At 34.8% G+C, this 26,112-nt stretch overlaps 2 protein-coding genes across 3 annotated transcripts in view; one reads left to right on the top strand and one right to left on the bottom strand.

The window, feature by feature from the left end:
• rasef (RAS and EF-hand domain containing) overlaps window positions 1-19,342 on the top strand; it is a 39,793-nt gene extending 20,451 nt beyond the window's left edge. Inside the window, exons 11-17 of the mRNA XM_073818512.1 lie at window positions 113-247; window positions 367-514; window positions 600-681; window positions 2,363-2,477; window positions 4,845-4,964; window positions 5,441-5,517; window positions 9,904-19,342. Of these exons, the coding sequence (XP_073674613.1) occupies window positions 113-247; window positions 367-514; window positions 600-681; window positions 2,363-2,477; window positions 4,845-4,964; window positions 5,441-5,517; window positions 9,904-10,003 (777 nt within the window). The 3' untranslated portion in view covers window positions 10,004-19,342. The remainder of the gene's footprint in view (window positions 1-112; window positions 248-366; window positions 515-599; window positions 682-2,362; window positions 2,478-4,844; window positions 4,965-5,440; window positions 5,518-9,903) is intronic.
• A 254-nt stretch (window positions 19,343-19,596) lies between these two features.
• frmd3 (FERM domain containing 3) overlaps window positions 19,597-26,112 on the bottom strand; it is a 91,797-nt gene continuing 85,281 nt past the window's right edge. For both annotated transcript variants that reach the window (XM_073818514.1, XM_073818513.1), the window contains one exon: window positions 19,597-20,547. In XM_073818514.1, the coding sequence (XP_073674615.1) occupies window positions 19,895-20,547 (653 nt within the window). In that variant the 3' untranslated portion in view covers window positions 19,597-19,894. The remainder of the gene's footprint in view (window positions 20,548-26,112) is intronic.

The following is a 26,112-nucleotide window of genomic DNA, read 5'->3' as shown; positions in this document are numbered from 1 at the left end:
GGCAAATATTCAATTAATTCAGATTAAGATAATTCAAAGGCATTTGTCTGTGTACTAAACTCTCATTTCTTAATGAGACAACTGTTTTAAAATAAGTTGTGTGCTCTCGCAGGTTTTGGAAGCACGAGAAGAGGCTGCGATGGGGTCGGACAGTGAATCCGTTCTAAGCTGGGCTCCATCACAACCTGCTCAGAAAAGTGATGTTACTGCTTCAGGGAAGAAATGCCTCTCTGCCATCTTCACAGAGGTACTGGATTCACCTGCCAGAAGTATCACAAAGGCTTATATTTGACCTGCGGCATTCAAAATCTTGAACTCAAACAAATCCCAGTTCTAAAGCCCAGATGTGTGTGTGCATGTGTGCAGAAGGAGCAGGATGTGTTGGCCGTGACTCAGCCTCCATCAGAGAAAGCTTACAGGATTGTGCTGGCGGGAGACGCTGCGGTGGGAAAGTCTAGTTTCCTTCTTCGCCTCTGTAAGAACGAGTTCAAAGGCAACACTAGCGCCACACTGGGTAGGCCTTTTCTAACACTTCACCAACTTGAATATAATCTATTACTGTCTCAAAGATTGTGAAATCATTTGTCTGTTTGCTGCAGGGGTTGATTTCCAGATGAAAACCTTGGTGGTGGATGGTGTTCCAACTGTGCTGCAGTTATGGGACACAGCTGGACAGGAGAGGTAAGATCCCAGCGGCAAAATTCTAGATGAAACCCACGTATTTATACTCCATAATATAAACTCTAAAGGCTGTGACACACCAAACAGACATCAAAGAACAAGTGGCAATGAAACTGACTGTGTTGTCGCTTCAAGTTACCTGCATCTAGGCTGAAAAGTTATACTTGAACAGCAAAAGCTACGGACAGTGGTCAACTATCAAATGCAATCTGTGCCTGCATGAGAGAAAACAACTCTCCAAACCAGCAGCTGGCATTAGTTTGTATTCATGATTAAAAAAGGTTGAATTATGTTGATCAATAGCCCAGCTAGCAATGGTTAATGTTTGGGGAATGTTTTCAGCGGCAAGTTTTATTTTAGTTCCCAGAATGTTCTGCTAAAAGGTAGGATAACATTCTCTAAAAACATTCTAAAAATATTTATTGATAACATTATTAGAACACTATTCTCTAACATTCTAATAAAGATTCCCATCACACTAGACGTGGACTTTAGGTTACAAGTGAAAACCCAAACTTTGTTTGATGCCAAGCTCTAATGTCATCAAATATTTCCAAAAACTGAAATGGAATCAGAGAAGCAAATGATGACATCTGAACCATCAGCATGTAGCCAACATTATCTGATGACATTTTTTCTTGCTGTTTTTATCATAGTTACAGCAGCAAAAAAAAAAAAAATTAAAACTCAAGAGTCAAATAGCCTAACTAAAGCAAACACTTCCCACCATATTGGTGACATCAAACCAAACTATTACTTAAAAACAGACATCAACATCTAAACCTCTTTTAATCTCAATAAGCCCTTTTGTAAATGTATGACAGAAATAACGTCAATCTGGTTTATAATAAGTAAAGCTGGTAATGCTGGTTTTGGAGTTATTTAATGAAGTTGGAGCTTCATCAAACAAAGGTTGGGTTTTTACTTTCAACCATAATTTGACATGTGAGCAACATTGAGTCCACATCCAATGTCCAATGGGAAGCTTCTCGATTAAATCATTATATAGAATCATTATTAGCATTTGTTATGTGATCTGCTCCTATGTTTTGACACACTTCTCAGTTAAAATGGTGCTGCTGTTACGGCTTGCGGTCCACCTTTTGACTATCAGTTATATAAGTATTTTAAGGATTAAAGACTCAAGTTGCTTTTAAAATATCCACGAGTCCTTTTCCTTGAGTCGAGTCAAGTCTGGAATCATTTTGGTTTAAACCTGAAGTCAAGTCTGAAGTCTATAAAAATGCGTCTCAAGTCCTAACTCGAGTGCCCATCTCTGGTTAGAGGGGCATGGTTCGCCCAAACCGTCAAACTGACGTCATTAGAGAAGAAATGCCAATCCAAAGTGGAAGCAGATATTAAGATTTTGATTAAAGATTACCAAGACATTTTTTTTTTTACAGTGGATTAATTGTTCTCCTTAAGACTAGAAATGGGCGCTAACAAAGAAAAGTCAATTTTGATTTCATGAGGACTTTAACAAGCCGATTGTTTTGCCTCCTTTGTTAAAACAATGCTCTGAACCAGTATTGCCACCTTGTGGACAAACAAATAAGTGCAAAAACAAAACTTGCAGTGCAAGCTGAGTATACAAATTAAACTTACACATTTGCATTACATGACTGTACAGCTAGCATGTGCAACTGTCTTTAGTTTGATTACTCTGGTGTTTCTTTTACAGGTTTCGGAGCATTGCCAAGTCTTACTTCAGGAGGGCCGATGGAGTTCTCCTACTGTATGACGTCACGTGTGAGAAAAGCTTTCTGAATGTGCGGGAATGGGTCGACATCATTGAGGTATTTTGCCCATTTTAACAGTCTTAATTTTAGTTTTGTAGATTTGACCATTTTCTATACATTCTTAAAAATAAAGCTGCTTCCCGATGCCATAGAAGAACCTTTTTTGTCTAAATGGTTCCATAAAGAACCATATAGCCTTTGCTTCAATTTGATGTTAAATTACTGTCAGGTTACGCTTAACCTGTAATTAAGTTGCAATAAGAAGATTAAGGTTCAGGTCCCTAGATTTGGTTCTTAAGTCTACTAGTGGTTGGTTTTGATTGGGTGTTGTTTTGGGGCTAGATTTAGTTCATAAGTATACCCATGGTAGGTTTATGGTAAATGTTGGTACAGGGCGTAAATTGGCTTACTAGGTATACCCATAGTAGGTTTAGTACGATAGTTAGTTCGAGGTTCGATCTGAGGGTCAATTGAGTCTGGGAACACAGGTTTTGACTAAACTTACTCCGGATCAGCGAATCAAGCAATAACGAGACTAGTATTCCCCATGATGGTTGGTTTTTGATGGTTTTTACCCCTAATCCTTTGTTCCTACCCATGATCCTTTGTACGTTCGTATTGTCTCACCCTAGATGCAACAGCATCCCCTTTACACTGGGTTCTCTTGGTTTTTAATTCGTTTTTATATTGATGCATTGATGTCAACTCTCAGACAAAACTCAATGACAAAACTTGTCTATGTCGACGGTAAAAGTTGACGACAAATCAAAGAGTCATGTCAGCTTGCAAACTCTATGATGAAAATCAACAAAAAAGTTGATGAATCAAAGAGTCATGTCAGCTTGCAAACTCTGTGACAAAAATCGATGAAAAAAGTTGATTTGTCAGTGTCGACGGTAAAATTGACGATGAATCAAAGAGTCATGTCAGCTTGCAAACGCGATGACAAAAGTTAATTCATCAATGTCGATGGCAAAAGTTCACGATGAATCAAAGACTCATGTCAGCATGCAAATTTGATGACGTAAAACAAACATCAAAAACTGAGGTTTGAACTGTGAAAGGCAGCCCTGGTGATGTTAGAACATTGAGAACATGGGATCGAGGCTAAATAATCGCCCGCCCATGTTTTGTTTTTAAACTAAAATTTAGGTTCAATTATTGGGTTATAGTTTATATTTCTCCGTATTCCTAAGTTTTAGGTCTGAGTCGAAGTAAAGGGTTATATTTTGTGATTATTATTTCGATATTAGCCAAGTCTTAGTTCTAAGATTAAATATAAGGCTGTAATTTCTAATGGAGCTATAGTTTGTATTTATCTCTGTTTAGGGCTATGTTTTAGGAATTAAGTTCAGATAAAGGGTTATATATATATATATATATACAACAGTTCTCAACGGTTCTCAAATCTGATTGGTTGAGAATCGTGAGATATATATATATATGTGTGTGTGTGTGTGTGTGTGTGTGTGTGTGTGTGTGTGTGTGTGTGTGTGTGTGTGTGTGTGTGTGTGTGTGTGTGTGTGTGTATTTTCTCATAATTTAGGGTTTGGGATTAAATTAGGATTCGGATTAGGTTGAGATTACCTGTGGAAGACCCTTGGTAGTCTAAAACCTGAAAAAAATGTGACATTTCAACAAGCCACCATTATTGTGATCTGCGATTGCTTTAGTTGGGCTATCGACTTTTACCTTTTGTTAAATTAACTTTCTTTTGGAGCTACAATAGTGTTTCAGTGTAAACACTGATGCCAAAAAAAGAGATGTTTTAAAATTAAGTTGGCGTAAATTACTGGTTGTGATGGTGTCAATACAGTTATAGAAAATAAAGCTGAACAGTAATATTGAATAAAATGTATGATCTTTCATTACTTATGTAAATGTCCTATATCACAAATGCTCTGAAGCGTTTGTGTCCAATTTTTTTTTTTTTTTTTTTTTTTTTTGACCGTACTGAAGCATAAAATACCATTATATGTTCGAATATATTTAGGAAACATGCTAAGTTCACTTACTTGTCTCTGTTTTTGTTTTGGTCTTGGTGATTCCGCCCACTGTCAGTTTACCCAATAGTATTTCGACTAGCAAACAAACTGGGTCAGAGATCTCAGATTCATTCTACCAACCTAAAAAGCCTCAGCATCCACCTAGAAAACTGTAAAAACTGTAAACCTAAAATGTCAGTAAATTAGCTTACAGTGTAAGGTTGCCTTCCATTGTCAGTATTGCTCTGACAATTATCTGGCAACCCGCATTAGCGTTGAGTTTAAGAAGGAGGGTATGGTAGAAATGGTCTGTCCAGTATTTAGAATTTTGACTGCAGTACCTTTAAATAAACACTACAGTGGGGAAAGATACTGATATAAAGGATGTTGCTGAGTCAGTTTGAATACAATACTGATGGAGATTTTTTTTCTGATGTAGGATGTGTCACAAGATGACATTCCCATCATGCTCGTGGGGAATAAGACAGACCTGAGAAAAGAAGCTCTTTTGAATGGAGTCACCTGTATTCCAACCAGCTATGGAGAGAAACTGGCTATGGTTAGTGGCTGGCCATTGTTCACTGTGATTTACCATTGCTTTCTGTTTTCTTGGTAGGGATTATTTACCCCAAAATGAAAATGGTCATAGTGTACTCACCCTCACACAAACCGCAGTCTGTATGACTAATGCTCTATATTACAAGTCTTCTGAAGTCTGTTTTGTCACACAAAACTGTCAAAGGCTTAAAAAGACTGGGCTTTTGGATATTTCTCCAAGGGTGGCCTGGATTCAAAATTTCTCCTGTTTGTGTTCCATGAAACAAACAACATGTGGGTGATTAAATGATGACAGCGTTTTTATTTTTAGCTGAACTGTTTCTTTCCTGTGCTTTCATTTTGATTTGAACCTTCCATTATGCAAAACATTACCACCTGCACATGAATGAATGACCTAGAACAGTCTCAGTTAATTAGTGAGTTTTTTTTTTTTATTATTAATGTAAGTGCTAAACTGTGTCTGCTCTCTGTGTTCAGACATACAGCGCCTTATTCTGTGAGACGAGTGCAAAGGATGGATCCAACATCATTGAGGCTGTTCTTCATTTAGCCCGGTAAGTCCTATTCCCAACTCAAAAATAAAAACACACATTTTAAATCAATAAATCTATCTGGTATACATGTTAAAGTCAACTACTGGGGCCAGTTGCATAAACTGCTTAGACCAGTTTTAAAAAGTTAGTCATGCATTTAATTTGTTCTTGTAGACTAGGTCTGGGTCTTAACTTTTTAAAATCAGTTGAGGTAGGTTGACTTTTCCAGTTTGAATTGAAAAGTACAATTGGTTAAGCCTTGGCTAACTATTAGTTGGTCAAACTAGTTTTTATAGTGGCTATATTTATGCATCTGCATGCCACTGACTTGCAAAAAATAGACTAAAGAGACTAGACTGAGAAGAATTTTCCAAAAACATGTTCAAATGAAAACACATGATTTCAAGGTAAATTCAAAAGACCAAGTATGTACAGAATATATATATATATATATATATATATATATATATATATATATATATATATTTTTTTTTTTTTTTTTTTTTTTTTCAAAAGACTAATTTATTTTATTTTATTTTTAAACATTATTTCTTTTTTGTTTGTATTTTTGTGACAGTTTTTGTGTAATGCAGTGCAATTCATTTAATACAATACAAGCAAAATATCAAAATATTATACAGGTTTTGTGAGATTTACCCATAAAGAGCTTTCAGATGAACTGACTGCATGCAGTATTGTTTGTAATATTAACTTAAAGCACAAGAGGGCAGCACATTATGAGTTTCATAATGCTTTAGTGAACCCTTGTGAAGTGAATAAAAACATGTTATTTTGATAGCCTTATTGTGGTATGTTCACATCAGAATACTTGAATTTGGCATTTATTCATATAAGCCGTTCAGTCAAAACTTTGAAACTATAAATATGAACATTAAACACAAATTTTTGATATAAAAATTAGATAATCTGAATGAATAATGAAAAAAAGATGAATAAAAAATATACAGTGCAGCTTGAAAGTTTGTGAACCCTTTATACTTTTCTATATTTCTGCATAAAAATGACCCAAAACATCATTAGATTTTCATTTAAGTCTTGAAAGTAGACAAAGAGAACCCAATCAAACAATTTTCTTTGTCATTTATTTATTGAGGAAAATGATCCAGTGTTGCATATCTGTGCGTTGCAAAAGTATGTGAATCTCTTGGATTAGCAGTTAATTTAAAGGTGAAATTATTAGGTAAATAATTACCTGTTTTATTCAAAGAACAGGTATCTATCAAAGTCTGATCATGTTTGTGGAAGTGAATCATGTCATGAACAAATGAGATTACTGAGGACCTCGGAAAAAGAGTTGATGTTGCTCATCAGGCTAGAAAAGGTTACAAAACCATCTCTAAAGAGTTTGGATTCCACAAATCCACAGTCAGACAGATTGTGTAGAAATGGAGGAAATTCCATTTGTACACCTCTGTTACCTTTCTGAGAAGTGGTTGCCGTGGAAATTTCCAATGCTAATCTGACTTCACCACAGACAACTCAAACAACTACAATTTTAATATAATAACTACAGTATCTCGGGCTAATTCCCTGAATTCCCTGAATACTTCAAATACAATCCAAAGAACTACAGTATATCGAGCTAATTCCCTGAATTCCTCGAATACGTATATAATCCAATACTTCCCAGAAGTATGGTGACGGCGTCCCGTCAAGAAGCTACTATCACTACCTCAATCACACATGAGCACACAGGTCTTTAGCATCTATACACTCTCACCGCCCTTCTCAGCTGTACGCTGTTACCTCAGCCCGAGGACGGCTCTATAGTCTTCCAACACTATCACTGTCTTTGCGGTGGTCTTTTGAGTGTAGAATCTTTAGTACTCCTATTTCTCAGCTGCGCAGAATTTACTAGACACCACTCCCAAGTTGCTCTTTGCAGGAATGAAAGTTTTATTCACGGCCGGGAGCCCACTGGTCACAACAACCAAGAGAGACTCCTGAACAGAAAGATACATGTACATTTATACCTTGTAGTTGAGTAAAAATCAATATGACTCAAGTCTTCTTCACTGTAATTGGTTATACTGATCTGGTCATTGGTTTGTCATATGACTTAGTTCTACTGTTTTAAGCACTTTTTGGGTAAGTATAGATTCTTTAATCATGGAGACATGGTCTTTGATCTGAGCATCCTTAGTCTGCGCTTTTCTGAACAAGCCTTTATTGAACGTACCTTTTTATAACGTATTCTAAGACCATTAAATAAAAATTTCCATCACATGGTCGACCAACAAAAATCACTCCAAAGCAGAACGCGTAATAGTCTGTGAGGTTGCAAAAGTTCCCAGGGTAACTTCTAAGAAACTAAAGATATTTCTCACATTGGCTAATGTTAATGTTCATGAGTCCATCATCAGGAGAACATTGAGCATCCAATGGTGCACATGGCAGAGTTGCAAAAAAAAAGCCACTGTTTTCCAAAAAGAAAATTGCTTGCTAAAGATCATGTGGACGAGCTAGATGACTATTGGAGAACTGTTTAATGGATGGATGAAACCAAAATTGAACTTATTGGTTTAAATGAAAAGCTATTATTTTTAGAGAATAGAACACACTGCATTCCAGCTTAAAGGAACACTCCACTTTTTTTGGAAATAGGCTCATTCTCCAACTCCCCCCGAGTTAATAAGTTGAGTTTTACCGTTTTGAAATCCATTCAGCCATTCTCCTGTTCTGGCGATATCACTTTTAGCATAGCTTAGCATAGATCATTGAATCCTATTAGACCAATAGCATCGCGTTCAAAAATGACCAACGAGTTTCGTTATTTGTCCTATTTAAAACTTGACTCTTCTGTAGTTATATCGTGTACTAAGACCGGTGGAAATCTTTAATTGCAAAGCGGTGCAAAGCTTCCATTTTCTAGGCCGATAAGATTAGGAACTACACTCCCATTCCGGCGTAATAGTCAAGGAAGTTTGCTGCCGTAATAAGGCTGAAGCAGGAGCAATAATACCACGCAGCACATGTGCAAATGCTAAACTAGCTGGGAACTCATTTCTGATAATACTCCGCCTGCTTCGGCCATATTACGGCAGGAAACTTCCTCAACTATTACGCCGGAATGGAAGTGTAGTTCCTAATCTTATCAGCCTAGAAACTCGCAGCTTTGCATTTCCACCGGTCTTAGTACACGATATAACTACAGAAGAGTCAAGTTTTAAATACAACAAATATGGAAACTCGTTGGTCATTTTTGAACGCGATGCTATTGGTCTAACAGGATTCAATGATCTATGCTAAGCTATGCTAAAAGTGATGAACGGCTGAATGAATTTCAAAACGGTAAAAATCAACGTATTAACTCGGGGGGGAGTTGGAGAATGAGCCTATTTCCAAAAAAAGTGGAGTGTTCCTTTAAGAATATTATCCCATCTGTGAAACATGATGGTGGTAGTAACATGGCTTGGGCCTGTTTTGCTGCATCTCAGCCAGTACAGCCTGTCATCGTTGATGAAACAATGAATTCTGAATTATACCAGCAAATTCTAAAGGAAATCATCAGGACATCTCTTTAAGAACAGAGTCTCAAGAGAATGTGGGTCATGCAGCAAGACAACAACCTCAAGCACATTCTCAAGAAGTCATTCTACCAAAGAATGTTTAAAGAAGAGCAGAGTTAATGTTTTGGAATGGCTGTGTCAAAATACAGACCTATTAAATGTTGTGGAAGGACCTAAACAAGCAGTTCATAGAAGGAAACCCACCAACATCACAGTTTAAGTGGTTCTGCACTAAGGATTGGGCTAAAACTCCTACATGTTATTGTGCAGGACTCATCAGCATTTACAAGAAACTTTACCTTTAGTTACTGCAGCAAAAGGGGCTCATACCAGATACTGAAAGCAAAGATTCACATACCTTTGCAATGCACAGATATGTAACACTGGATAGCAAATATGTTTCTCACTTGTTTAATTGGGTTCTCTTTGTCTACTTTCAGGACTTACATGAAAATCTGATGATGTTTTGGTTCACATTTATGCAGATATATAGAAAATTCTAAAGGGTTCATAAACTTTCAAGCAGCACTGTATACACATTTAATGAATAATATAAAAAAATAAAAAAATAAAATAAATCTGGTCAAAATAAATAAGCACTTAGGGAGAGGTAAAAAGGATTTATAATGAGACAGAACACCAACGTTGTGAAGCTGATAATCTTATTAATTTATTGTATCGAATTTCATTTTTATAATCATTGGAAGACAAAATCATAGTTGAAAATAAAATATGATTCATTGCCCACACCTACTGTTACCGAATTCCCAGCATTATACTTACATATTAGCCTAATATATTTAAAACTCAACACTTGGATTTGTGAATACATGAGAAGGTGTTACATGTTGAAAAATTTCTCTCTTCTGCACTTCAGAGAGGTGACGAAGCACGCTGATGAGTACAAGGAGCCCGTATCAGTGGCCAAACTGTCTGGAAATCACAACAAGAAGATGTCCAACCCAAACTGCTGCTGAGAAATTCAACTTTGTATTGTCCTGAGGACTATCTCTGATTTTTTGAAACGATGAGTCACTTGTTGAAGCAGATTACTGTGTGTCATGCATTGCCTTTAACTGCCCTGAATTTTTACAGCTTCTGTATTACAGATGATTATTGGTAGCCTATGAAGTGAACAGGGTTCAATATGCTGCACCTTGCCCTTTATTTATTACATAAAAACTTCCTTTAGCTTAATGAAAAGGAGTAATAGTTCTCTAAGGTGTTACACGGTCATTGAAAAGTGAGTGAGTATGTGTGTGGTATGTGAAAAAATCGATTAAAATAATGTGAAACTGTCTGTTTGTCAGGTAGAATTAAACATTCTAGAAGTAGAACTCTGAATCTGTGGACCAAACAAACGATTTGTTAAATAAGAACTGGAAGTTGATGCTTGTTCCAAAGCATTTCGTATGGCTTGTAGCTTAATTTATACAGTATGTCACAAAAGTGAGTCTACCCCTCACATTTCAGCAACCATTTTAGTATATCTTTTCAAGGGACCCACAGGTGCTTAATAGGGTTCAGGTCTGGAGACATACTTGGCTACCCCATCACCTTCACCTCCAGCTTCCTCAGCAAGGCAGATGTCAGCTTGGTGGTGTGTTTGGGGTCGTTATCATGTTGGAAAACTGCTGTCAGCCTAGTTTCTGGAGGGAAGGCATCATGTTCTGCTTCAGAATGTACAGTACATAATGGAATCCATGTTTCCCTCAATGAACTGCAGCTCCCCAGAACCAGCAGCACTCATGCAGCCCCAGACCATGATGCCACCACCATGCTTGACTGTAGACACAATTTTCTTGGTACACCTCACCAGGGCATCGCCACACATGCTGGACACCATCTGAGCCAAACAAGTTTATCTTATAGTCTCATCAGACCACAGGACATGGTTCCAGTAATTCATGCTCTTGGTTGTCTTCAGCAAACTGTTTGCATGCTTTCTTGTGAGCCAGCTTCAGATGAGGCTTCCTTCTGGGACAACGCCTATGCAAAAAGTTGTTGCAGTGTGCGGCGTATGGTCTGAGCACTGACAAGCTGACCTTCTACTTCTGCAACCTTTAAAGCAGGGGTGTCGAACTCTGGTCCTGGAGGGCCGCAGCCCTGCAGAGTTTAGATGCAACCCTAATTAAACATACCTGATCCAACTAATCAAGTCCTTCAGGCTTAATTGAAAACTGCATAGTATGTGTGTTTGAACAGGGTTGGAACAAAACTCTGCAGGGCAGCGGCCCTCCAGGAACTGAGTTTGACACTCTTGCTTTAAAGCAATGCTGGCAGCACTCATGCATCTGTTTTTTTGAAGCCAGGTTCTGCACCTGACACACAGAACTAGTGCTCAACTTGGTTGATCGACCCTTGCAAGGCCTGTTCCGATTGGAACCCATCTTGGAAAACCTCTGTATGACCCTGACCACTGTAGTGTAACCCTGACCACTGTAGTGTAACTCAGTTTCAGGGTGTTACTGAACCTCTAATAGTCTTGGCCATCTTTGTGGAGAGCAACAATTCTAATTCTCAAATCCTCAGAGAGTTCTTTGCCATGAGATGCCATGTTGAACATCCAGTGGTCAGTATGAGAGAATTGTACTTAAAGCACCTAATTGTAATTGGTCTAATACAAGATACACAACTTTGTATGGTCCTGTCAAGCAGATAAAAACATAAACATGATAGGACATGTGGCTTTGCATGGTTAAACAACATACTGCTGTTATCACTTAGGGTGTACTCACTTTTGTTGTCAGCTATTTTGACAATAATGACTGTATGTTGAGTTATTTTCAGGGGACAGTAAATCTATACTGCTATACAAGCTGCACATTGACTACTCTAAAATATATCCAAGTTTCATTTCTATGGTATTGTCCCTTGAGAAGATATACTAAAATGGTTGCTAAAATGTGAGAGGTGTACTCACTTTTGTGAGATACTGTATATATATATATATTTAAAAAAAAAAAAATAATAATAATAATAATAATAATATATTTTTGCTAAGTGCTTAAAACTTCACCTCTGACACTTTTTAAAACAGATTGTCAAGCTTTTGTGGATATTATTATTGATTTATACATTTCACAACAGCAAACTTTGCTTTTAATGCTCACTACATATATGTAGCATTATATTCTGTATATTATATTAAACATTTATGTTAAATCTGTTCACAATTATATGAATGACAAAGTCAGTAATATCTGAATGCTAATGTTTTATTTGTAATTTTTTTTCATGTCTTCGTTTCAAGCTCATTTCACTGTTTGCATCTATCAGAAATGTGTTGCATTTAAAAAATGTTGCTTTGCATTTCAAATCTTAGTAAGCGAAAATAAAGATTGCAATGTTTTCACTCCAGTTTTATTGTGGCAGTACTAACATATAAAACAATTCATTTTTTTTGAACATATAAACAATCAAAAATCACTTTACAAATTTAATAAGGCGATTCCCAGTGAATCTAGGAACTGATTTTTTTCTGATACTCCCAGAGTTGTATTTTGAAATCAAATGACAGACTGTTTAAAACTGAAACATTAGTAATGCTGCTAAACATGCAAACAAAACACATTTCACATATGCCGTGAAATCACCAGACTCTCAAAAAGATCTCAAACCTCTAAAAAAACAAAACAAACATGTACAAGCATTTTCCAGATGTTCAGTTAATTTGCATATATTCTTTTCTACCATATAATTATCAGTTTTTAAAGGGCAATGGGTGGTTTTCATGTTTGGCCATGTTATGTATGAATCATCTGGGTATTTCAAACACAAAACTCTAATCAAGATCTCAAAATAATTAGTGAATGTTGCATTTTTTCTTCAGTTTTTTTTTGGTTTCCTCAATAGACAATTGATTTTAATCACAGCATATACAATTAACAGACTCTGTACTGTCATCCAAAGGGTTCAATTTGACTTTTCCAGTCATATTAAACACATAGAAATAAATACAATATATTTTACATTATTTATAGGCCCATTAAGATTTTTTTTATTTTTTTTTTGCATTGTGACAGTATTTTCATGACAATTAAGGACATTTCCTTAAGGACAAATCCTCATTACTGTAATGCATCCGGATGTTTTCATTTGATCTTGTTTGTAATTCTCATTATTCTCAATGAGTAGTCTCATTATATTGACATAACTGTAATGAGAGCAATGAAAACCATGCTGTCCACAAACAAAATGCTGAGATTTTTTAACCATAAACACTACGATGATGTAGAAATACTACACAATGTTTATTTTCACAATATGTTATATAGGCGCTTTTCCTTAATACTAATAATTCATAATAATATTTAGCAAAACATTTTGATTTGGGGGTATTGTATGACCCTGATATGAAATTTCTGACAGGATTTGTAAAAATTCACCATAAACATTTCATTTAACATATGTTACAATTTTGCAATTTACCAAAACAGGATTGAAAATGTGGAAATTAAGTCGTTCAGTTAACAAATGCTAGAATAAAAAGCCTTTTGAATTTCCATTTCTATCAATGTTGAGATTTGTAAGGCAAATAAAATCACAGTTCTACCAAACATATGAGACAAAACAAAGGATTCGGTTAAATTATTTTTGCTGTCCCATCATGCAACAAAATAGCAAGGCTACAAAAACAAACACAAATTCAGTGCATGACATTTCTGAATGCTATATGAAATATGTTCACCCTCTGGCCAATTAAAATGAGTTTGGACATCTATATTTTTGCCACACTACGATATACGATAAGAGATGTTCAGGTTAATGGACAAATTCAATCAACCTGCCATTGCCTCCCACACTGTAAAAACTATTTGTTCGACATAACACAATTTGTAACCTGGCTGCCTTAAAATTTTAAGTTCAGTCAGCTCAAATAAGTATAGTCAACTTGAAATGTTAAGTTGTGCTAAGAGACAACTTAGATATTTAAGTTGACTTAACAAAAAAAATTTGGTTAGTTAAACTTTAATGCTGGGTAAGTTGCCTGGCTGCCTTAAAATATTAAGTTCAGTGAACTTGAACTTGAAAAATTGAGTTGCACTAAAATTGCACTAAGTGACAACTTAAATATTTGAGTTGATTCAACATAAAATTATTAAGGCAGCCAGGTAAGTTAGCCAGCATTAAAGTTTAACCAACCAAATTGTTTGTTAAGTCAACTCAAATATCTAAGTTGTCTCTTAGTACAACAACATTTCAAGTTGACTAAACATATTTGAGCTGACTGAACTTAAAATTTTAAGACAGCAAGGTAACAAACTATTTTAAGTTGACTCAACAAATTATTTAGTTTTTTTACAGTGCATAAAATAAATGAAGATCACAGTCTATATGTCACTGAAGCACAGCAGTTTGATTGAAAGTGGCCTCTGCTTCTCTGCTTTTATTGGTCATGATAACACACATTAAAGCACAAAGCATGACTAGCTATTATCTACACTTTTTCACTTATGTCATGGTTTTATTACAATGAGAACTACGACACTGACAGCAGCATCAGAACTAAGCATGAATGTTGTATTTCAGTTTTCGGGTGCTTTATGAATCCATCAATAAATATGACTCAACCCTGAGCTGAAAGTCCAGAGAAACCTGAACGCGACAAAAGGAAAAAAAAAGCCTTCATGTCCTTTTCATAGTCCTATGATCATATACAAGTAAGACTTAGATGAGCTAGCTGGATACACAAGGTCAGACACGTGAGAAATGAGAATGATGGTTTCTTTTCACAGTATTTACAGACGTTATACATGCAAAAGTGTGAAACTCAAAGAGAACTAGTCAGTGTTTTAATGTACACATTTATATTCAGTGTATGTGGACGATTACACTATTAGAAAAAAGCTTGGACACACCTTTTCTGAGTAAAATAATAGTTATTAAAACTAAGAAATAACACAAAAGAAACATAAAAATTATGTTGTGCTCATTTGGTCTTATATGCAGGTATTTTTTTAAATTTAACACAGCACTGCTTTTCTTACTTAGATTTTTTGTCTTGTTTCCAGCCAAAAATATCAAAAAAAATTCTTAAATCAAAAAGGATTTTTTTAGACGAGTACAAATTGTTTTGGTTTTAGAAAAAACAAGTTAAAATTAAGTGTGTTTTCACTTGAAACAAGCTAAATAATCTGCCAACGGGGTAAGAAAAATAATCTTGTTTTCTGTTTGATATAAGATTATTTAGCTTGTTCTAAACAAAAACTCACTTAATTTTGACTTTTTTTTTTTTTTGAAAACAAGAAAAATTTTACTCGCCTACAAAATAAAAAAAATTTGATATTTTTGGCTGGAAACAAGACAACAAATTAAGTAAGAAAAGCATTTTTTGCATTGAAGTACAATGTAAAAGCATGTAAGTAGTAGTTAAAGATACTCGATATAAACCTAAAATGTATATATTTTTAAATATCAGTATGAATTAATAGTATAAAGCTCTATGAATACATGGTAACCTTGCATATTAATTAATATTAATTATCAATTGATATTAAAAACCATGACATACATTTAGTTAGGTGTGTCTAAGTTTTTGACTAGTAGTGTATACAGTATGTGATTAAAAATATATATATCTTCATGATATATCATAAAAAGATCTATTCATTTACATTGATGAATACTGACTGAATCACAGGCGTATGCAGTATGTTGAGTTATTGTGATCGTGATTTGATGATGCGCATTTGCAATGTTGAATAAATATGAGTCTGCATGAACATCAACCACACAATGAGCCACAAATAACATACAATAGCAATCAAATATTTACTTTGTGGTAACGTAGCCATATAAATGCCTGTATGCGAATATGCATATTTGTTTTGTTTTCTTTTTCTATCAGAAAATAAAGAGCTTTTTAAAGATCCTTCAGTATTTGACATTCGTTCCTGAGAGCGCCACCTGCTGTTAGACGGTAAATATCAGTGATCGGGGGTTCATGTTGAACTGAGTTCAAACTACAGCGTGATGCATCGACAGAAATGTGTCATTAGCCCTTTTGCTATCACCTCAGCAACAGATGTGACGTCACATCAGATTTGCATCACAAGTAGCCGTGTTAATTCGATTAGTTAATGTGCTGCGCTGTGAACATGAGATCCAAAGGGAAGTTAAACCGGAACGAAAACACATTTCATGATTCAATCAATGCAATCCAAAATATATATATATAGTAATGATAATCAAGTTGTGCTCTGCATGAATGACTGCAACCCTTCACTGATTATAGAAGCAAAGCTATGGAAGCTTTTTTTTTTTTTTCTGCCACAGAATTCAAATAAATAAATAGTGGTGTTTATATACCAATTCAGGTTTTTCCTCAGAGTTTTGAATTTACATTTTGCAATGTAATACCGCCGTTAAATAAAAAAAAAAATAAAAAGACAATTATTATTAAAATTTTGTCTATATCTCACATTTCAGACTCTTTTCCTTAAATTTGTATATATGTATATATATTTATCCCAATTCACGTTTCCCTCAAATGTGCTAGTTTATATCGCCAATTCAGACTCTTTTCCTTCAAATTTGCAAGTTTATATCTCACATTTCAGACTATTTTCCTCAAATTTGCAAGTCTATATCTCACATTTTTGACTTGTCTTCTCACAATTGCGAATTTATGTCTCCCAACTCAGACTCTTTTCCTTAAATTTGTGTTCATATCACCCAATCCACTCTTTTCCTTCAAATTTGAGAGTTTATACCTCACAGCTTGGACTTTTCTTCTCACAACTGCAAATTTATTTCTCACAATTCAGACTCTTTTTCCTCAAATGTGTGAGTTTATATCTCACAATTTAAGACTCTTTTCTACTCACAATTGCAAATTTATGTCTCACAATTCAGAGTCTTTTTCCTCAAATTTGCGAGTTTATGTCTCACAATTCAGACTCTTTTCTTCTCACAATTGCAAATTTATGTCTCACAATTCAGAGTCTTTTTCCTCAAATTTGCGAGTTTATGTCTCACAATTCAGACTCTTTTCTTCTCACAATTGCAAATTTATGTCTCACAATTCAGACTCTTTTTCCTCAAATTTGCGAGTTTATGTCTCACAATTCAGACTCTTTTTCCTCAAATTTATGAGTTTATGTCTCACAATTCAGACTCTTTTCTTCTCACAATTGCAAATTTATGTCTCACAATTCAGACTCTTTTTCCTCAAATTTGCGAGTTTATGTCTCACAATTCAGACTCTTTTCTTCTCACAATTGCAAATTTATGTCTCACAATTCAGACTCTTTTTCCTCAAATTTGCGAGTTTATGTCTCACAATTCAGACTCTTTTCTTCTCACAATTGCAAATTTATGTCTCACAATTCAGACTCTTTTTCCTCAAATTTGCGAGTTTATGTCTCACAATTCAGACTCTTTTCTTCTCACAATTGCAAATTTATGTCTCACAATTCAGACTCTTTTTCCTCAAATTTGCGAGTTTATGTCTCACAATTCAGACTCTTTTCTTCTCACAATTGCAAATTTATGTCTCACAATTCAGACTCTTTTTCCTCAAATTTGCGAGTTTATGTCTCACAATTCAGACTCTTTTCTTCTCACAATTGCAAATTTATGTCTCACAATTCAGACTCTTTTTCCTCAAATTTGCGAGTTTATGTCTCACAATTCAGACTCTTTTCTTCTCACAATTGCAAATTTATGTCTCACAATTCAGACTCTTTTTCCTCAAATTTATGAGTTTATGTCTCACAATTCAGACTCTTTTTCCTCAAATTTATGAGTTTATGTCTCACAATTCAGACTCTTTTCTTCTCACAATTGCAAATTTATGTCTCACAATTCAAACTCTATTTCTCAAATTTGCTAGTTTATATCTCACAACTCATACTCTTTTCTTCAAATTAGTTTATATACCACGATTCACAATTTTTCCTCAAATTTGCAAATTTGTATCTTCCAATTCAAACTCTTTTCTACAAATTTTGTTTGCATCTCACAATTCAGTCTTTTCCGTCAAATTTGCGAATTTGTATCTTCAAATTCAGACTCTTTGCGAGTTTATAGCTCACAATTCAGACTCTGTTCCTCAAATTTGCTAGTTTATATCTCACAATTCATACTCTTTTCTTCAAATTAGTTTTTATCTCAAAATTTTTCCTCAAATTTGCATCTTCCAATTCAGACTCTTTTCTTCAAATTTGTTTATACAGTATCTCACAATTCAGACTCTTTTCCACAAATTTACGTTTTTAGATCTCATTTGCAATTATAATTTATGAGATATGAACTATGAGAAAAAAATATGAGAAAAAAAGTCAGAAAAGTAAGGTAAAAAGTTGCAGTTACCTTTTAATTTATTTTATCCTGTGGCAGAAACAATCTTCCATTCAAAACAGCCTGCATTAAAAAAATATCTATAAAGAAAAGCCAGGTGTGCAAATAAAATGTGATTTTCCATTGACAACTCTTTGGGCCAAATGGACTAAGTTTGTAAACTAAATTTTATTATCTGCAGTTTTATAGTTTGAATACATTCAATCTTATGACTTCCCCATAATGATATTGACACAACACGTATGTTCTTTCAATATGTGTAATATTTGGATTTGTGGCGTTTTCATGCATCTCGGTTATGTATTTTGTGTTTATGTATGTTGTGTGATTACAGTGATCAGTTTCATAAGAGCCTCTCAAATGTACTAGCAACCTGCTGTTACATCTGCTCATGACATCTGGAAATCTGAGGAAAAAAACGTTTTATAGTTTGTGCTATTCTATATAAAAAACACAGCACAGCATTTTAAGGTAAATTGTTGGTGATAATAAAATATTTCACTTCTATACCACCTACATTTTAGTGTAAATCAGTTTAAATAAGATAACTTAAGCTTTTCTTGCTGAAAAATATAAGTAACTGTAAGCGTCACATAAAAATGTATAAAATTTTAAAAACAGATATTAAGTTTTAGCATGTATAGCTTGCCCTCTCTCTCATATCTGTGTGTGTGTGTGTGTGTGTGTGTGTGTTGCTCTGCAAGAGGCAAAGTTTTATTCCAATACAGTGTTATGAGGTCAGAATCTGCTCGTTTTAATGGCTGTGATTAGATTTTTAAGAAAATAAGTCTTGATTTAGGGAAGCGGGTCTGAGCTCTTTACCTGCCTGTGCCTCTTCTACATTTTGACGTGCATTATTTGTGTTATTATGGAGGTTGATTGAGTCAAAGACATCAATCATTTGAAATGGACTCTTCATATGACTTTATACAGGGTTCCACACTCAAACCGGCTTCAGGGTCCAAAATTAACTTTGGCAAGCATCTAATGTGAATCAGTATTGGCTTTGGTGGATACGTTTTAAAGGCCAGTTGGCTGGTTGTATAACCGAACACGTTGAAACAGAGACCCTTGCTGATTATAACTGAATCAAACAGATTCAAGTCATCTCATTATTACTCATGAACCTTCAGAAATCATTCTAAGATGCTGATTTGCTGCTAAAGAAACATTAAAAAGTTAATTTTGGACCCTGACTGACTCTTTTTCAGGTTTATGACAACAGGCAGGTGAAATGAATGAAAATCTTGAAAAAGCATACATATCCATCATCTTTTTTGAAATGTATGATGTTCCAATGCATTTCTACCGAGGCTGTGCTTGTCATACACCTTTAATGAAGCTGATTGAACCATTTAAAGGCCCTTGCTGCTGTCCGCTGTCTAACGCTACGGCTAAAACACTAGACAACTACAGCGTTACCGTTAGGAAACTGCCTCCAGTACTGCTACGAGAATGTATTGGCGTGATCCGCGAAAGATGAATGAATAAATCATGTGATGTAGTAGAGCAAACCTGTCCTGTCCTGTCCATTATATTCCCGCCCCCGTTCCCTGTAGTCCCCCTTAGTCGCCCCAGAGCTGCTCCGTCATGATTTCCAGTTTGCAGAGGAACCAGCGGCGCAGGGGGCAGTAGTACTCGTAGTGGAACTGCTCAAACTCGGGCGTCTGCCGGATGTCATGCAAGAATGAGATGTCCAGGTCCGACTCCAGCAGCACGAGGAGGAGAGGAAGCAGAATCATGAGGAGGCCGGTGGCCATCACCACCAGACGGGCGGCACTGCGTAGGCAGGCCTGCATCTGCTGGCGTCCACTCGACGGGCTGCACAGCGACTGACGATACGCCTCTCTGGCTAGCTCCCTCTCCCTCTCGGCCTGGAGCTCCACCTGCATTTCCGGGTCAGCGTGCAGCTCCTTTAGCAGACGCGCGGGACTCTGAAACAGCAGGTCTAGGCCACCCTGGCTCTCTTCCACCGGCGTGGGCACCATGCTGGCACACGGGCTGTACGCTGTGTCAGATATGGTGAGTGCAGCACATGCTTCATCTTCATTGTCTACGTGTATCTCTCTCCTTTCCTCATCCGCTCTCGTCCTGTTGGCTGCCTCGTCTTCGCGTCTTTCCTGAACGTGGTTTTCCCTCTCTTCCAACTCCACCTCCTCAGGAGTGACCGACGGTTTCAGCGGGGACAGATGAACTGAGTCTTTCAAAGCTGAGAGTCCTGTGGAGTTAAAAATAGGTTGTGTTAATCACTGAAAATTCACAGTTAAAGGGATAGTTCATCCAAAAAATTAACATTTTGTCATCATTAAAGAGGTCATATGATGAGGTTTTATTTTTCCTATGTCTTTGGAGTGTTACAAGCTGTTTGTGCATAGATACGATCTGTAAAGTTGCAAAGCCTAAAGTCTTAAAACCAAAGAGATATTTATTATAAAAGTTAAGACTCAGCCATACCCCCCTAAAATTGCTTGTTCAAATACGCCCCACTGGTCCACGTCATGGGGTGAGTAGATTTGCATAACATTGCCCATATGTATATGGAAAGAAAGAAGGTGTAACTTTTACCGGCTGTGATAGTTTTGCAGCTGCCATGTTGTGGAGATGCAGAGTGTTTCGTTGCTAAAGCAAACTAGGATACAACTAGAAATCAGTGGTTAAGTTATATTTACAACACTGTTCCGGAACAGAACAATGCAAATATTCATGTGGGTGATGCGCATTTCACAGAGGACTGTTTCCTGAACCTGGCAGAGCAGCTTACAGTGCCAGCTGTACACAAAGGGTTAAGGCTATAAAGTGGGGCAAGTTGCAAGGACGGTCTGCACTTTTGACTGACGGACTGTAAGTAAGTTTGCATATTTATAAAATGTAATAATGACTATTCAAACGCAAGTTTTGAGCAGTGTAGAGTAGTGCTTGTTGTTTCTCATTCTACGATTGCAAATGCAAGCATGGTGTTATGTTTACGTGGTGCGACGCAACAAACACTGGATGCAACAAATGCCTCGTTTATAATGGGTTTTATTGTTTCTGTCTCGTTGCACCACGAAACAGCATCACATTCACAATATGATAAAGAGGGTAACATTTCCTTCACACGATTGAGGTTTTCAGCCAATCACAATGCATCGGATAGCTGGCCAATTAGAGAACATCTTGGTTTCCATCAACGATGAACTTTGTAAAAATCGAAGCGTTTTAGAAAGGTAGGGCAGAGAGGAGCAACAAAAATGTACAGTATGTGGAAAATATTTTTTTTTAACCTCAAACTGCATAAACACATTACAACACAACACCATATGACCCCTTTAATTCACTTTCAAGTTGTTCCAAGCCTGTATATGTTTCTTTCTTCTGCTGAACACAATAGATAATATTCTGAAGAATGTTAGTAACCGAACAGTTGATAGTAGTCATTGATTCCCATAGAATGGGAAAAAATAATATGGGGACCAGAAACTGTTTACACACATTCTTCAAAATATCTCCTGAATAAATGATGACAGAATGTTTATTTTTGGTTAAACTGTCCCTTTAAGATTCATTTTTCACAGATATTTCAACATTTCCCTGAGGGACGTACAGGGTCATTATAAAGAAACACTGTGGAATTGGACGTAGTCATAGTATTTGATTGATTTGTAACTTTTTTAAGTGCGGAAAGAGAAAGAGCTTTTTAAATAAAACATTTCAAATCTTTTCCAAATCTATATATGTGAAAATCTAAAAAAAAAAAAAAAAAAATTCCATGTCCCCATTATCACCATTAGAATGAATAGACTGTAAAGTTTACTTACTTTTTGATTTTGCAGTCATCTGTTATATAACATATATAATGCTTAGTAACACTACTAATAATACTACTGCTATGAATACTCATGCATAGTAATATTAATACTAATAATACTAATGATTGGTAATAGTTTTACTAAAATTTTCAATGCTTAGTAACATTACTGCTAATGCTTAGTAATTCTAATGCTAAGAACACTAATGCTTAGTAATACGAACACTAATAATACTAAGTACTAAATAATACTAAGAATGCTGATTGGTAATAATACTGTTATTAAGAATAATAATGCTTAATAATACTAATATGAACAATACTAATGGTTGACAATACTAATAGTATAACTAAGAATACTAATGCTTAGTAACACTACCACTAATACTAATGTTAAGAATGCTAATGCCTAGTAATACTAATAGAAATAATGCTAATGATTGTTAGTACTAATACTGTTACTAATGATATTAATGCTTAGTTATACCACTACTAATACTAATACCAATAATACTAACAATTGGTAATACTAATACTATTACCAGGAATACTAATGCTCAATAATACTAATAATTAGTAATACTATTACTCATAATACTAATGCCTAGTAACACTGCTACTAATACCAATACTAAAAATACTAATGCTAAGCAATACTGCTACTAATGCTAAGAATGCTAATGCTTAGTAATAATAATACTAATAGTAATGCTAAGAATGCCAATACTTATTATTTAGCAATGCTAATACTAAGAATATCAATGCTTAGTAATACTAATACGAAGAATGCTAATGATTGTAATACTAATACTATTACTGATAATACTAATGTGTAGTAACACTACTACTAAAACTAATGCTAAGAATGCTAATACTTAGTAATAATAATACTAATAGTAAGAAAACTAATTGATCATACAAATACTGTTAATGAACTAATGAACTAATACTAAGAATACTAATGCTTAGTAATAACATTATTAATACTAATAGGAATAATAATGATTTAGTAATACCGATACGAATATTAATGATTAATAAGAATACTCACTGACAATAATATTTATAAGTACATTTTTGCATTAAAAAAAACATCTCACATATAACAGATTTGGCACAAAAAGATATTTTCAAAGAGACATTTTAGTAATTTAGTGCCATTTGTGCAGTTTTCAGTGGGTTAGTGATATTTTTTAAATATATATAAATTAATAAATACATTTTTTTTAAATGGGTTTTTATACAAAAACTGCTTTTTTTATGTAAAATTCACTTTATAAAAGACCCACATTTCTAACTTTAATTCATGGGGATAACATGGATAATTTCACATGGTTTAGTGTAAGATTTTTGCCCATCTTTTGGAAAATCCAGTTTTAAAAGTAAAAAAAAAGCAACTACAAATAACTTTTACCAGTAGGTGGCTGCAGAGCTCCACTATTTGCTATTTGACCACCTGTAAGATATTTTTCACAAGTTTTTTCAGTTGAATTCATATCTACAGTACAGACCAAAAGTTTGGACACACCTGAATGAGAAGGTGTGTCCAAACTTTTGGTCTGTACTGTATATATATACATACACTTGGATGGGTTAAATGCAGAGCACAAATTCCAAGTATGGGTCAACATAATTGGCCACACGTCCTTTCCTTTCCTTTCCTTTCCTTTCCTTTTATTTTCTTATATATATATAGTATTTTAAAATAAAGTACAAAATTAAATTCAATAAAATATAAATAAATACATAAATAAATCATTTAAATATTGCTCTTTTTGTGTATAAGCTGTATGTGTGTTTATCCAGCAGTTGAAAGGCACGGCTGCAGCCTGTGTTCTTTGGGCAAGTCCGGTCTAAATATAGACCCAGCTGCCTGCCTAGTGTGGATTAAGACGAGTCTCCCAGCTAAGTTGTCAGTGACGTCAGTGCTTCTCCATGCAACTATTCTCTAACACACACAGAGCTCTGCAATGTCATCTGACGTAACCATCCTCTCATTTCACAATGACATTTAACATACTATCACAAAATAATTCATGTCTCTTCAGATGAAAACTGGATTATTGGATAAAAAGCATTAATTCTACACTCTGTAATTAAATAATCCATCATTGACTGGATGTACCAGATTTCAGCGCATCAGCATTGACAGTCACTTAACAGTTCATGAAATGTAAGATTAGTCAAACTAATTGGATAATCATGAGTTATCTATTGAACATCTTGTACAGAAACACACTTACGTGAGTAGATGCAGACATATGGGCAAAGAGAAGATGTCACCATAGCGACACATAAAGAGCCATTTAGCCCAGGAGGAGGCAACAGTCGTCACTAGCAACAGACCATTGTGGCTACCATGGCAACAGTCAGATGCAACAATAACTAAATCTGAGGGGCTTTTCTTAAAGAATGTAAAAGGCAGAAAATGAACAAGAAAAGTGAACAATGTCATTTAACAAAAGTTGACATGCCCTCGTCCTATGATGTGTCATACCAGCACAGTACAAAGAACTAGATTTTTCATTTTCTCAAGAAAATTGTTCTATGTAACAATCACAGAAAATTGAATAAAAAGTGAATGCCTCTGAATGCTTTTATTTGAAACAACAACTGTTCATTCATTTACCACTTATCTGGAAAAGAGTTATCATTTCATTTTATTACCCAATCACTCACATTTATATCTCCATTAAAAAATTGTCATAATTTATTTTTTTATTAAATAAATAAATTAATAAATAAATACAAATATTTCATGTTACATCCACCCATTTTAGTCAATTTTACTCATTTTACTAATTTTAGTTTCTGAGAACATACAACTTTATTTTAGTTATAAAATGCAAGAAGAAACTATTAACACATTTATAAATTAATACATATCATCATTTAAGGCAAATGCAGGTGAATTGGGTAAAAAAAATTAACTAATAGTTACCACCTTACTCAGTTAATTGATTACATTGTAACTTGCAAACATGTTTTGTATTACAAAAATATGCGCTAATTTGCAAACATTTCTAGTACAAAAAATCTAAACACTGGATGAAATCAGTTTCAAAATTCTTATTTATTTATTTATTTTTAAAATTCGATTCAAAGCTATTTACAGAGGGAATTTTGGGTATCTCATTTTGTCACTCCATAATTCATACTTAGAAAAGGCAGAAAACGACTTTTTAACAGTTTTTGGGGGAATAAAATGTTGTATAAATCAAGCAAATTATATATGAACAAATCCCTCAGTAAAAACCTTCAGGATATTGTCAGGAATAAAAATGTAAAGTTTGGTGTGTGTAAGTGCTACTGAAGTTGAGATTTATGGCTCAGTGTAGGAGAAAAAACTCTGTATTGTAAATATGTAAAATGTAATGTATTGTAATTTAAATCTATTGACACAAATAGATACAGTGCTATAAAAGAAACACTTAACAGTGTCTTTTGGATGTTTTCTTTCCACTAGTCTGGAAAAAAAAAAAAAAACTTTATGAAACACCAAAAAGCTCAAAATCTCACACTTGACAGGTGCATGAATTTTTTATTTTTATTTTTTTGCCTGCAATATGACTTAGACATTCTGGCTGTGCCATCACTTAAAGGGACAGTTCACCCAAAAATACAAATTCTCATCATTAACTCACCCTCAAATCATTCCAAACCTTTGTGAGTTTCTTTCCGCGCCTGAACACAAAAGAAGATATTTTGAAGAATGTTTGTAACTAAACAGTTGACGATATCAATTGACTTTCATAATCTAGAAAAACAAATATCCTACTTTCAAGCAAAAAAAAGAGCAACAAATACTATGGAAGTCAATGGGTACCGTCAACTGTAACATTCTTTAAAATACCTTCTTTTGTGCTCATCAGAAGAAGGAAATTCGGAAAAACAAGGAAAAACAAATTTGGAAAAACATGGTGACAGAATTTTCTTTTTTAAATAAACTATCCCTTTAATTCAAAATCATATTGCAAGTTGTAGTATGTTTATGTA

This window comes from Garra rufa, chromosome 15, assembly GCF_049309525.1.
Source record: "Garra rufa chromosome 15, GarRuf1.0, whole genome shotgun sequence".
In the NCBI taxonomy this organism is placed as follows: domain Eukaryota; kingdom Metazoa; phylum Chordata; class Actinopteri; order Cypriniformes; family Cyprinidae; genus Garra; species Garra rufa.
Note: the sequence above shows the minus strand (reverse complement) of the source record. Positions and strands in the feature narration are given on the sequence as shown.